General features: G+C 52.0%; 1 protein-coding gene across 6 annotated transcripts in view; it reads right to left on the bottom strand.

Annotated features, from left to right (window-relative positions):
• Nucleotides 1–12,966, bottom strand: part of TTC28 (tetratricopeptide repeat domain 28) — a 463,914-nt gene that overhangs the window by 34,766 nt on the left and 416,182 nt on the right. For all 6 annotated transcript variants that reach the window (XM_081123100.1, XM_081123101.1, XM_081123102.1 and 3 more), the window contains one exon: nucleotides 11,954–12,094. In XM_081123100.1, the coding sequence (XP_080979226.1) occupies nucleotides 11,954–12,094 (141 nt within the window). The remainder of the gene's footprint in view (nucleotides 1–11,953; nucleotides 12,095–12,966) is intronic.

Genomic DNA, 12,966 nt, shown 5'->3' with positions numbered 1-12,966 from the left:
TCATTTCACTCCCTAGAAGTGTGTCTGCCTGGATTGTGGGCTTGTAACCTCACTCACAGACCTGAGTCTGGTTAACCCTCGCTGCCTCAGCCCAAAGGGGAAATGCAGCCCACAGGCAAGGAGTGTGGGGACTGGAGAGCATGACTGCAAAGCATCCAGAACCTGAAAGGCGGTGGGAGTCTTAGCTGATGGGGGAGTGAGTAGGACAGAGGTCTGGGTGGGAGGGCAGAGAAGCACTGGGGACTCAAGTGCAAGTGTGGATGGCAGTGGTGTCTTTTTATTGAGCCCCATGAAGTGCCCAAGGCATCTAAAAGGGCCCAAGAACACTAACCCATTCCACATGCAATGCTGCCCATGATGTGCCAGGCACACAAGTCTATAGATGGGAACCAAGGCACAGACCCTGACCAGCAGCTGGTCAGTCAGAGCAGAAGGAGGGCTTCCTGGAGAGACCATTTGATATGGGCACAAGGGATGATCTGGAGTTATCCTGTCTGTGGACAACAAGGAAAAGGCCATTCCCAAACCCAGGGAACATGGGAAAAGGCATAGACATTGGGATTGGAGACTGGGGTGCCTGGGGCCATAAGTGTTGGGGCAAGTGGACAGAGGGATGGGGCTGCAGGCTGGAGGGGTAACTGGGCCAAGTTCACCAGCCTGAACAGAAGTTCTTCCTCCAGGCCAATTCCTTCCTAGGGATTCCTTCCTAAGGCTGACTGCAACATACGCCCATCCCTGAGAACTTTCCAACAGGTCTTACAGGGCTGTGCAAAGCATCCACCATCAGGCCATGTGACACCCAACCTCACTCCTGGCCAGTTTCTGTTAAGAAGCCAGATGTCTTTGACCAGAGCTGGTGAACATGAGGTAGATCAAAGCATCTGCTTACCCTGCAGAGGTTTCCTAGGACAACCCTTCTGGGTATCTGTATATTTCTAGCCAGTGTAGATTCGTCAAGAGCTCTCCTCTGGGGGTGGGCAGGGTACCCCAGGGCATGTAAACCTGCTCATGGAGGCCAAGTGGTCATGTTCAAGCCTCAGCAGAGCCACCCTGCCTGTGGCACCTGTCAAGCCCCTGGTGCCCCACCTACATTTGCTGACTTCTGCTTCCAGATGATGCATGAACTCTGGCTCTCAGCCTACTACCCTGGGCCCTCTTGAGGCCTTGCAGGTCAGAGATGAACTGTCTCTAAAGAAGTAGATTCTGGGCACTGAGCCTGGCTAGCCCAGGCTGGGTGGCACACCTGGACCTGGTCACAAGGCTTCTTGCACTGGTCAGGCGGGAGTCCTGAGTTTGCCCCTCTGCTCTGTGCTCTTCTTCAGTGGCAGGCATCTAGCCCTAAAGATGTCCTTTTCGATGTAAACAAAGCCAGAAAATGCTCAGCTTGTGGTTAATAAAACAACAAACAAACAAAAATAACCAACCAACCTGAAACAATAATTTTAGGTCAAAGACTTTTTCATCAAGACTCTTTTTTCCCTGAGCTGGAGGCATCTATTTCGAGCAGCTCCCAGCCTCAGGCAGCAGCACTCCCTGCTGCTGCTCCTCACCTTTTCTGCTTTCCCAACCTTCAGGACACACTGAGAAACCTGTAGGCCTACACTAGCCTCTACCCTTGCCCTCCTGGCTGCTGGGTCTGTAAGGGTGAAGCTGACAGCAGGTACATCTGCCCTGTGCAGCTTTCTGAAGGAGGGCCAGGCTCGATTCACAGCTGCACCACCACATAGCTCCAGCAGGTGGCACTGGCTTACTTTCCTCCAGGCCTGTCCATTTACTGCCAGGGACCCTGTCGGACTAATGGATAGCCTAGCTCTCGGCATTTTCTCACACCACGTTGTCTTTATTAACTCATTCCTCAGATGATGTTTATTAATCTACTTCTGGAGAAATATTCATTTTCTCCACTGCATAGCCATCTGTGTGATGATGGGAAAAGGAGAGGGAGCAAGCACATGTCCAGGCTGGCAGGCAAGGGGGAAGGGGCCTGGTCCCTGCACGTACAAAATGCAAAGCTCAGAGATGATATGTGAAGCGCTACCGAGGAGGGCAGAGCATCAGGGTGTAGTTGATGTCTCTGGAATGATGACAAACACCAGGCGGCCTGGCAGCACTCACTGCTCATGAATCTCCTTTCAGGGATGAAGAGATCTATTTCCCAGGCAGGAAGATTTATAACTGGGCTGGGCCCACAGAAGACCCTGTGTGCTGGCCTCACACTCACACTCACACACACTGATGCAGCCCCGCATGCGGCAATGATGGGGAATGGTGTTCCTGCCAGGTGTGAACAAGCCCCATGAGGGGATGCTGTGGGTCACCTGCGGAACGCGTGCTGGAAGTCAGTCAGACTGCAGTGCTCCGGGCACATGTTAGCTGCTCTGGCTTCCAGGCAGGGCTCTGTTAGGAGGGGAGACAGGCCACTGCAGACAGCAAAGCATGGTGAGCCTCCACCACAACACTGGTTTCTGGGTGTTCACATCCAAAGACGGAGGCCTCAATGAGCAGGCGGAAACGAGCAGGGGCTTGACTCCCCCTTCGGTGAGACTAATGGAGGGGTCCCCCAACCCTGAGGACTCCAGGGATTATCAGAGTGACCTGGCCCTGAGAGTCTGCCCCACCTGTCTCTGAGACCTGGAGAGAGCAACCAGCAACCTAGAGCTTGGCGCAACCAGAAAGAATCGCGAGGCAGCAGAGCTCATGGACAGGCTGGCTGCGCGTTCCCCTACATATGCCTGAACCTGGAAGCAGGCAGGGGCAAACTGCGAGCGGCAAACTCTGGTAGACTATGAACGAACATGACTACCTGGTCTGGGGAGGGGCAGGAGACCCCGGCAGAGTGCAGGGAGCAGCTAGGAAAGGTGCCACTTCATGAAAACGCAAAGGGGCAACCTGACACAGGGACTAGCTTTGCCAGGGCTCTGCTCCTTGTGGCACCACAGAGAAGTGATGGCATTCACGCCCTCAGCTATGTATGCTTTCAGAGGCTGGCCCAGGATGACTGCAGAGAGACATAGTCAAAAGGGAGATTGGGTCCCTGTCCTCCTGGAGCTTATGATCTCATGAGGACGCAGCACGGCCTGAGAGCTGCTATGAGTGTGCATGTACATGGTCTTCAAGCTTGAATGTGGGCAAGAGAGCCGAGGCACACCAAGTGTCTTCTCCTTTCCCATGTCCTATCCTCCTGATCTCAACTTCTACCAGGCACGAGAGTCCTGTCAGGATATAGGGCAATGGAATAAGTTGAGCCAGGAACACTAACCTCAGGGCACATCTGACCATAACATCTTTCACACTACCATAAGGGAGGGGACAAAGGGAACTAATCAATATGGGGCATCTTCTGATGTGGGCCAGATCTAGGCTGTGACAAGTGTACATCACTGGCATCCTCACCACAAGGTACCCCAGCTCCCTTCACTGTTACAGATGAGTAGACAGGACTCAAGGTTAAGCATCTCACCTAAGGCCCAATGTCAGGAGCAAGGCCCTACTCCTCAAAGTGGTTAGGTAGCCAGGAAGCCTACAGCCTCTGTTCTCTGGGGAGCCTGAAGCCTAGAGTTGCTGTGACCTCTGGCCCTGAGCACTCATATGGAGTGCTCCCTTTCCCCCAGGATGACAAGCACTGCACAGAGCACCTGTTCCCAGGGTTGTGCAGGGAGCAGGGAGGAGGAAGGAGGCTGCTTTCAGTGGTGGTGAGCTCATTCGAGGTGTAGCTGCCTTTACTTAGACCCACATTTCCTCCTCTGCTCAGGCGCATGGCTCCTCACCTTCTCAGGGTGTCTTTATCACATTTTCACTTTCCAATGGCCAGTTTGGGTGGCTTCCTATCTGCGCTCACAGCCACAGGGTAAGCCAGGCTTCCTGTCCTGTGCCTGGTGGGGTCCTGCCTCTACTGCTCATGAGCCTCAAGAGCCTCAGACACCCTCCAATGGGGACTTCCTGCCTCACAGGAGGATTGCTCTTGGGAGCACACCTGACAGTGAGCAGAGCTCCTGTTCTATTGGGATCTGCTGCCTGTAAATGGTTGGTTCCTCAGCCCTGACCAAGATGCTCCAAAATCCCCTCCAGGGCTCTGAACGCTGATCTGTGTCTTTTGAGGATAATGGCTGGCCTCAGATTTGAACAAGTATCTGGGTTTTAAGGCTCCAATGGAAAAATTAATTGGCAAATCCATTATATATTCAAGCCAGAGCTGCCTCAATTCAATTTAAGAAAAGGACTCTGATGCCAGTGACTTTCCCCTATGAACATCCTCATGCGAAGGGTTGTCCCCTCTGGGAGATAAAGGCTGTCAAAAGCTGCATCTTAAGCCTTTATTCAATAAGCTGTTGGCACTTCTGCCTGCTCACCTCCTTAATTACCAAGTGCCTGCTCATTAGGTCTGCTCCCTCCTTGGGAGAAGAGCCTGCGGCTGGGAGGGCTTAGCAGAGCTCCTCTCCAGACCAGGAATGAATCTGGGCTGCATGTGGCTTCTCTCCCCTGGTTTTCAGGCTCTCCCAGGCATGTTGTGTTTGTGGGTAGGTTCATGGCCTAGGTCAAGGGCTGTGGCACACAAGGAGGCCTGGGCCCACCCTCCCGCGGGAGCCACATCCTCTGCCCACTCAGTGCACTTTGCTGTGGCCAGCCTCATGTGTATGAGGCGCCACGGGCAAGCCTGGAGATGGTCACCTTGGGAAAACCTGATGCCCAGGCCAGTCTTGCACAGAATTTACTTGCTGACCCCATTCAGACATCAGGACAAATGATCAGAGCTGGAAGTCAGTGAGGGAGTGAGGGATGGGCTCATCATGTGCTCAGGGATGGAGAGGAGAAAAGGTGGCCTGCGCAGCTGATTCATGTTCAGCAACACAGCAAAAACCCCTTCAAAAGGGCCCTGCAGCCATAGGCAGTTTGTGGGTCCAAGCATGCCCCCCCCCTCCCGAGCAAACGCCGAGCTAGTTTCATTTACTGGCTCATAAAAAACCTCCAGAGCTATGTTAGTCAGTGTTGTCCAAAGACAGAATGCACCACCTCAGGAGGCAGTATGCTCCCTGTCCCTGCGGAGTTCAAGCAAAGGCCAAGTGATTGTTTGGCAGGAGTGTTAGATGGGTGTCTGGGGGGCTGGAGCCCTATCTTTGGAGACTGATAGCTCTAGATCCAAATGCTAGCTCTGTCACTTTTTAGCTGTGTGACCCTAGGCAACTAATTTAACCTCTCTGAGCCTCAAGTTCCGTATTTCAAAAGTGTTGCAGTAGTACCCTTCATAGCTATTGGAGGGCTTGACTAAGATCATGCACATAAAGTTCTGGGTTCTTGGTAAGTGATCATCAGATGGTCCCCACTACGACCTTCATCATCATCTTTGTCATCAACATCACCATTGTTGCTGTTTTTAATGTCTTTCTCAATCCTGACCAACCTTCCTTCCTTCTTTCCTTCCCCCCTCCCTCCTTCCATAAATGAGCAAGTATCTACACCTACCTAACACAAGGTACAGTGAGAGGCACCTTGGGGGTTGAGAGAAATCAGACATGATCGGGCCTTGAGCAAAGGTGCAACCTAGGAGATAAAGAGGACATGGATACATATAACTAAAACTTGAGACAAAAGGTGGTGGCTCCTTATCCAACAGATAAAGTGCCAGGGAATTTCAGAGAAGTAGAAAACTACTCCCAGTCAGGATGATCCAAGATGGAGTCGTGAAAGAGGCTGTCTCAGAGGGCACCTCAGGGGAAAGCCCTCTTTGGCCATGTCCCTATGCCCAAGTGGAGGCCCTGAGGTAGAAAACGGCAGGTCCAGGGTCCTCAAAGATTAGGACAGAGGGTAAGGGGAGAATGTAACAGGAGGTGGGAAGGATGGCAGGGCCAGACTGTAAGGACTCAAATGCCAAGCTCTGCCACTTCAACTCCACTCCACTGGCAGCCTCGGGGACCATGGGTAAGAGAGGGAGTGATGAGAACTGCACTCCATCCAGAGGGAGGTGGTGAGGTGAGTGGTAAGAAGAGCAGTGCGGGTAATGGAGTTTCAGCCAGGGGATTAGGGAGATGGGGGGAGCCCAGCTCCGCACCCAGGGCTGTGATCTCGCTGAGCATCTGCAACTTGTGAGCATGCTCCTAGGGTCACGTTAAATGGTGATTTCTGGAGAAGAGTGAGTCTCAAGGATGAATGTGGCAATGGTAATAAACAGAGGGTGGACTCCAGAAACGTTACAGGGTTGACGTGGCAGGGCTTCACGATAAACTGCACTTGGGGCATGAGATCACTGGGGGTAGAACAGCTGTGGGGAGTGCAGGAGGAGAAGCACTTCTTCAACTCCAGCTGTACTTTCCAAGTGAAGCACCTGGGGACTTTGTTAGAATGCAGACTGAGTAGAAGGTCCAGTCCTCGGCCAGGACCAGGGCAGACAGTGGCTGGGCTGCCTTCTCCACTTTGGCTGCTGGGAAATCTCAGGGTCCAATCTGTGCCCGTCTCCAGAGTGTCCAACACATGTATATAAACTTCATTCCCTCTCTTTTACCTTTATTTTCCTTCTAGCTTGGTTTTCTCATCCATTGCTTTTTTTAATATATATCTGGTGGCATTTGTATGTTTTGGTAAACTGTCTTCAGTTGTGGAACAAGAAAGTGAACAAATATACAAGCATTAAAAAAAACATTATTTATAAATTAAATTTGCCTTAAGTTATACTGGCAAGCTTGATACTTAGATGCAACCTGTGGGAATCCAACTGCATTCTGAACAAACCTGTCACTACCTGCTGGGTCTGATTTTAGAGTGACTTCTGATACAGTTCTTAGTTTCACACCTCACCTCATCTGGACAGAAGCACAGATGGAGAAACCACACATGAGGGCTCTGTTAACCTGGTGGGAGCCTTGAGGCAGCGCATGGGGACAGGCAGGGGTCCCTGAGAAGAACAGTGACTGGGCCCACCTGTGTAGCCACTGTTGGCAGGGAAGGCCCCTGCCCAGAACCACCACCATGAGAGCTGGCCCAGGTCAGGATTGGAAAGAACATTCCGCCCTCTTGTCGGGGCTATCAGGAGGGCAGACAGAACTTTGGCCCGGAGCCTTGGGGCCACCAACAGAGCGCAAAGGACAGGACTGGCGGGACACCAGCCAGAATTGAATATGGAACCTCAAGACACAAGGCCAGAGCTGTGGCTGTAACTGATATCCAATCAGATCATCAGTCTGCATTTAGTCAAAGGCTTTCTGGTATCTGGGGTCCAGAGAGAGGTTGTGAGGGGAGGAAGCATCAAGCTATTCAATCAGGTTTTGGGGTAAAGATGTGATTCAAAAAGTGGTTGATTCATCCACTTTGGTGCCATAGAAACCTCAGACCCAAGCACGGAGAGAAAGAAACTACTTACTACATAGCAGGGACTGCCTATTCATCATCACAGTTACTGCACCCTCGTAATAACTCTACCCACAGGCATCTTTACCCCCATTTTCCAGATGAAAAAATTAAAGGCTCAAGGTTACCCACTAACTAATAAAAGGTAGAGCCAGGTTTCAAATCCAGGTCTGTCTGGCCCCAGAGACCAAGGTTTCTCCCCTCCACTCTGTGCCTCACCACAGAAAAATGCTCAGACCTAGGAACACAGGATACACAGAACACCATCTGTATAAGCCTGCCGACCTACAATGGACTTTGGTGGCATTGCACAGCTGCTCCAAGGTGGCACTGGAGGCAGGTATGATGCTGATGCATCCACGTAGACTCTGACACAAACACACACACACAAATGAAAGATGGACACAGGCTTGCACGGGCTCCAGTTTACTGACTAGGTTGGCCCTGCGGGAACAGTTTTATTTCTCTCTAGTCAGTGCTCTTCCGCAGGCCTTTAGGAATCCTGGGCAGAAGTGGTCGCCAGCCTCCTATGCAGTGCACACCACATCCCCTCCCACCCCCACTGCAGGCCAGCCTTTTGCTCATGGATTTTGGAGGGCAGGGTAGGCTCTGGAAGCACTCCTCTTTCCCCATTGTCAAGGCCTGGCTCTGGAGTTGAGGGTAGATGTGGTGAGGAAATAGGAAGGCAAGCACTGCTATCATACCTTCATGTGTCCCCCTGGCTTCTGAGGCCCAGGGGCTTCCCCATGCATACCACACCCCCAAAAAGGCAGCCTGCTCTGGCTCCCCTGTCCCCCTAGTCCTACCACTGGCTATACACCCCATAATTCTTACTGTCGAGGTCCTCTTCGCAACAGGCAGCCTCCTGGGTGGGGAAGCAGTGCTGGCTGAGCCTGGGTGACCTACCCACTGGAAAAGGCACACATCTGTACCACATTAGAGATGGGCATGCAGACCATGCCATGGCAGGCCCACTCTTGCCTGGTCTGTCTTTAGTCTCTCCTCTCCCTGCACCAGTCACGAGAGGCTGGTCCCATGGGATGGTGATGTCTCTCTGCTCTTCTTTCAGGGCCCCCAATTTTTGTGACTGATTATCTTAGAAGACCCCTAACCAAGCCAAAGGATCCCAGTTGCCAATTCCTCAGCCCATTTTTCTTTTAGAGGTAGGTGTATGTGGCTGAGGTGCTAGGTGGAAGTCACAGAAACTGGAAGGAAGGCTCTGGCACCTCTCTTTAGAATGGGGAGACTTAACAATTTTTTGTCCTCTGTTTCAGCTCTAGTCACTCATCTCTGGGCATTAGGAAAACCCCTCTCCACATCATATCACACATATAGCCATAACGTGGAAAAGTAAAGACCTGGGATGTGTGTTGTACCAGCGGTGGCAACAGAAGTAAGAACATTGCTCTGGGATTCTGGTCCTAATTGATCCTGGATGGGTACACCTTCAGTGTCAAGGTACTGCCCTTAGCACCCAGAATCCAGGTGCAGTTGAAAGCCTGTCCCATTCTTCTTTTCTGCAGCAATTATGATCTGCTAACTGCCCCAGGTTCAGACACACACACACACACACACACACACACACACACACACACAGACTTTCCAGCCCTCAGCATTACTTTCAAAGCATTCTGCAGGGACAAGAGGCAGAAGCCTTTCTGAGGGCTGCTCTCTGCCCCCTGGAGGCCCAGCCATGGCCCAGGCTCAGGGTGCCAAGCAGGAGAAGAATCCTCATTCCTCCTCACGAATGGTACCTGCCCTGGGCTCAGCATGCACGTGTGTTTTCTGCCCAAGTGCACAAGGCAAGAAGAAAAAGAGTAGTTGCAGAGACTCAAAAGCAAAGGCAGAACAAAGACCAAGTCTATAATGGCAAGACAGAAATCTCTAAAGCCAATGCTCTCTTGACTTGCATCAGCTGCAGCAGCCTTATCACAAAACAGGTCCAGCAAACCACCCGGAACAAAAGGGCCAAGGAACCCATGAGTCACTGAGCTGGAGAGGCCTGCAGAGGGAAGCTGGGGCTGCTCCAGCGTGCACAAGGCCCTATGCACATGGCTGCTTCCACTTCACCTCCATGGGCTCAGAGGATGAGGGCTTTGTCAGCCACAGTCAATACCGGGAGTCTGCAGAAAAGCTACTACTTAGCCATCCTGTTTAGTCGCAAAGCAGCACCTCGGAGCAGAGATCCCTGGACATGGAACAGGACAGAAAGGGAGGTCTGGGACCCCAAACAAGGCAGGGAAGCACACATGGCAGGCGGGGAGGCGGCAAACAAAGCAGCTGGGAGCCACAACCTGAAACCCAGCTTTGGGACCCTCCTGGGCAGGTCTCCACCCTCCTTAGCCTGCATGTGCCCCTCAGCTGTGAGATGCAAGGCTGGACTGGAAGTTTGCAAGGACCCACACCATTCTGACTGACAAGGATGATTCTGCCTCTGTGGTTCCCCTAGTAGCTCTGCTCCCCTTGGATGGAGGCCAGAGTACCCCTTCTTCCTGGGATTGTCAGGAAGTGTCAGAAAGCACATGGCGGGGCAACCTGTCCTGGGTCTTACTGCTCGCTATGTTGAAGCTGAATGAATGCAAGCTATTTCCCCTCATTCAAACTGCCTCAGAAGCCTCCAGAAGGTCATGATTGGAAGGGTCTACGGAGACCACTTCCAAATCTTTCTCTTTCCTGAGGGCAGGCCTGAGACCCTGAGCCATGTCAGGCTCTGCTGAGGGAGCTGGGTGCAAAGCGGTGGGACAGGGAGGCCTAGGCTCCAGTGCTGTAGCGTGGCTGCTCCCCGCCCAGTCTTCAATCTGGCTGGGGGCATAGCTGACATTGTTTAAATGAACCAGTATATAATCTAGAGTGCTGTGCTCATAGGGCCCACCTTACAGCTGCTCAGAAGGACAAACATTTTCCCAAAAAAAGCAACTACATGATGCAAAGTCCACACCACCTCCCACCCGGTGATGAAAGCTAGGATCCCAGGTGCACTGGTTTGACCCTTCCTTGCCATGGTGCCAAGATGGCCTGCCTTTGGCACTCACTCATGTAAAGGACATGAGGTGGGACAGGAAGAGGAAGGGCAGGTGAGGCCACAAGCCAGGTGGCCAACACCTGCTGCACAAACACATACAAACTTCATCCTTTCCCAAGTTTATCCACCCACATAACCCTAAGAATACAACTTTAGCACTGTCCTTCCCACTATGCAAAACAGCAAAAAGCCACGTGTGTACAGTGCTGTCTATGCATTAGGAAGCTGGTCAGTGTTATTTAGATATTCACTCCTTTAGTTTCCACATTAAAGGAACACTGTAAAGTAGGAAGCTTGTACCCATTTCAGCAATGAGGAAACTGAGGCTGACAGTGGTGAAATTGCCTGCTCAGGGTCCTATAGCTGGTATGTGGCAAGGCCAGAACCTGAGCCCTGAGCGCTCCCCACTCTAGTTTACAACCATGGACCCCATCTCCTGGTATAGTCGAGAATCACCTGCCTCAGAGGCCAAGAAGCTGGCCTAGGAGGACATGAGCCCAGGCCCTCTCCCATGCCTCCTCCCACCTGATCATGTCCCTACATAAAACTGAAAGTCATGAGGGACCCTGTTAAAGGGGTAGGGAAGGAGGAGGAACTGGGGGTGAACCAGCTTAAAGTTTTGGTCTCCTTTCAATCAAGCTGCCAGTTCCTACATCCCTGGTCCTTGGCTCCAGTCCCATTCAGCACACCCCTGGGAAAGTAAACACACACTTGTCACTCTGACAGCACAATAAAGAGAGGAAACCAAGGCCTGGAGCAGGAACAGACAGGGCACACAATGCCCTGCATGGCAGGGCCGCCAGGCAGAGGCTGCCTCCACCCAGAGCACCATCAATGTGTTCTAGGTCTTACCTGCTGTCCTTTAAAGTCGGGATGTGGCAGAGACCTGAGAGAGTCCCAGATGTCTTTCTGGAAAGGTCTACCCCAATGTGACTCCCAGGTTGTTGCCAGGTAACCAAATGCCAATGGAACAGGTGCCCCTCAATCCCAACTGCCTGCCTGTTTTTCTGGATGCAGCCCAGCTATCACCCCTGATGAAAAGAGGGAGGGGTGTGCTGGTGGCAATTTCAACATCAACTCATCTCGAAACTACTAAGACCTATTTTATCAAGTAACAGGGAGAAGGGGCCTCAGGCAGACATGTGGGCCTGGGTCTGGACAAGTGCTTCCTCCAGCAATGCCAGCATCCCCACTCTCCCTCAACCTCACGCCAGGAGAGTCAACACAGGTGCCAGCCTATGCATTACAAGCATAAGCTGGCAAAGAAGTATGTGATGCTTCTCTGTTTGGCTTTGCCTACTATTTAAGGAGTCAGCTCCAAGGCTCTGTGAAGAAGCAGCCAACCACCTCCCATCACAGCCAAATGCAGATTGTCACACCAAGTCTGCACTATATTCTTATTTGACCCAGAGGTGATGCTGTGACACTGAGGCCCTTAGGAGCATGGACCCATAGTAGTGTCATGCTCACTTCTGCAAACGCATGACATGGACCAGAAGCCCAACCAGCTGAAAGAAGCATCGGTCAAAAGCATGTTATTGCGTCCAGGGCACCTTGCCCTGCACTGGCCTGGAAGACAGAGCCTACACTCACCTGTTAAAGAGGTTATTGCGGCGAACCATCCGAAGGAAGCCAGTGGGGTCAGTCACCGAGTTGAGCTTGTTGTTCATCTCTTCAAACTGCTGGTCCATGATGTCTCCGGCTTCACTCTCTGTCTCGCTGCTGGCACAGGCCCTGTGGGAAAAGTGCAGAGAAAGCCAATCAGAGAGAGGGAGCACTGAGCATGGAAGTCTACCTCGAGGCCCTGTGCCATTCCCCTGCCCAACAAATCCTGGTACTGAGTGCCTCCCTGAGGCCAGGTCACCCGCGTCCTCTGGTGTCCCCACGGCCTTCCCTCTTTTGTCCAGAGCTTCTCCAGATGTACTCTGGTTGGTTGTTTCTTCTAGCTGTTGCCCCCACTGGGCTTGGAACTACCCACAAGAAGTTGCTGTGCAGGAGCCAGCACTGCACTCCCTACATCCAGCATGTCCGGACATATACTAGGTGCTCGACAACTGTTTGTGAAGAAACAGCACCATTTGCTGTGCCTGTGGTGGGCTGGCAGGGGTACTCCTCCCAGACTTTTGCTCAGGTGAGTGTGGCTGTGTGGGAATCCTCCTAGCAGGAGTTCTAGTCCATTCCATTCAGGAAATAGTAGCTAAGCACCTACCATGTGCTGGGCACCATTCTAAGCCTGGGGGATACACAGCCCCAAAAGGCATTTTCCAGACAAGGAGACAGACATGCACACCAGTGGCTGCAATGTCAGGCAGAGCAGCACTGTGTGAAATGCAGGCTTGAGAGACACTGCTGATTGGAGCTCAGTTTCCAAGCTCAGCATGGGGATGTTACAGTATTTGAATTAACAAATTCATATTTCCCCTATGACAGAATGTAATAGAACATCTCACAATGGGTTTTAAATAAACAGAAATACCCAGGAGTGCCTTGATTCATCAGTATTATTAAACTGACAAAAGACTTATTAAACGTAAAAGCTGTGCACTGTGGCCCTATGAGACCATGACAGATACCACAGGAGCACATTTGTCCGAGGGAGCGCTGCC

Source organism: Miniopterus schreibersii (genome assembly GCF_964146895.1).
Source record: "Miniopterus schreibersii genome assembly, chromosome: 20".
NCBI classification, from domain to species: Eukaryota; Metazoa; Chordata; class Mammalia; order Chiroptera; family Miniopteridae; genus Miniopterus; species Miniopterus schreibersii.
The sequence above is the reverse complement of the archived record's forward strand: the minus strand, read 5'-3'. Positions and strand labels throughout refer to the sequence as shown.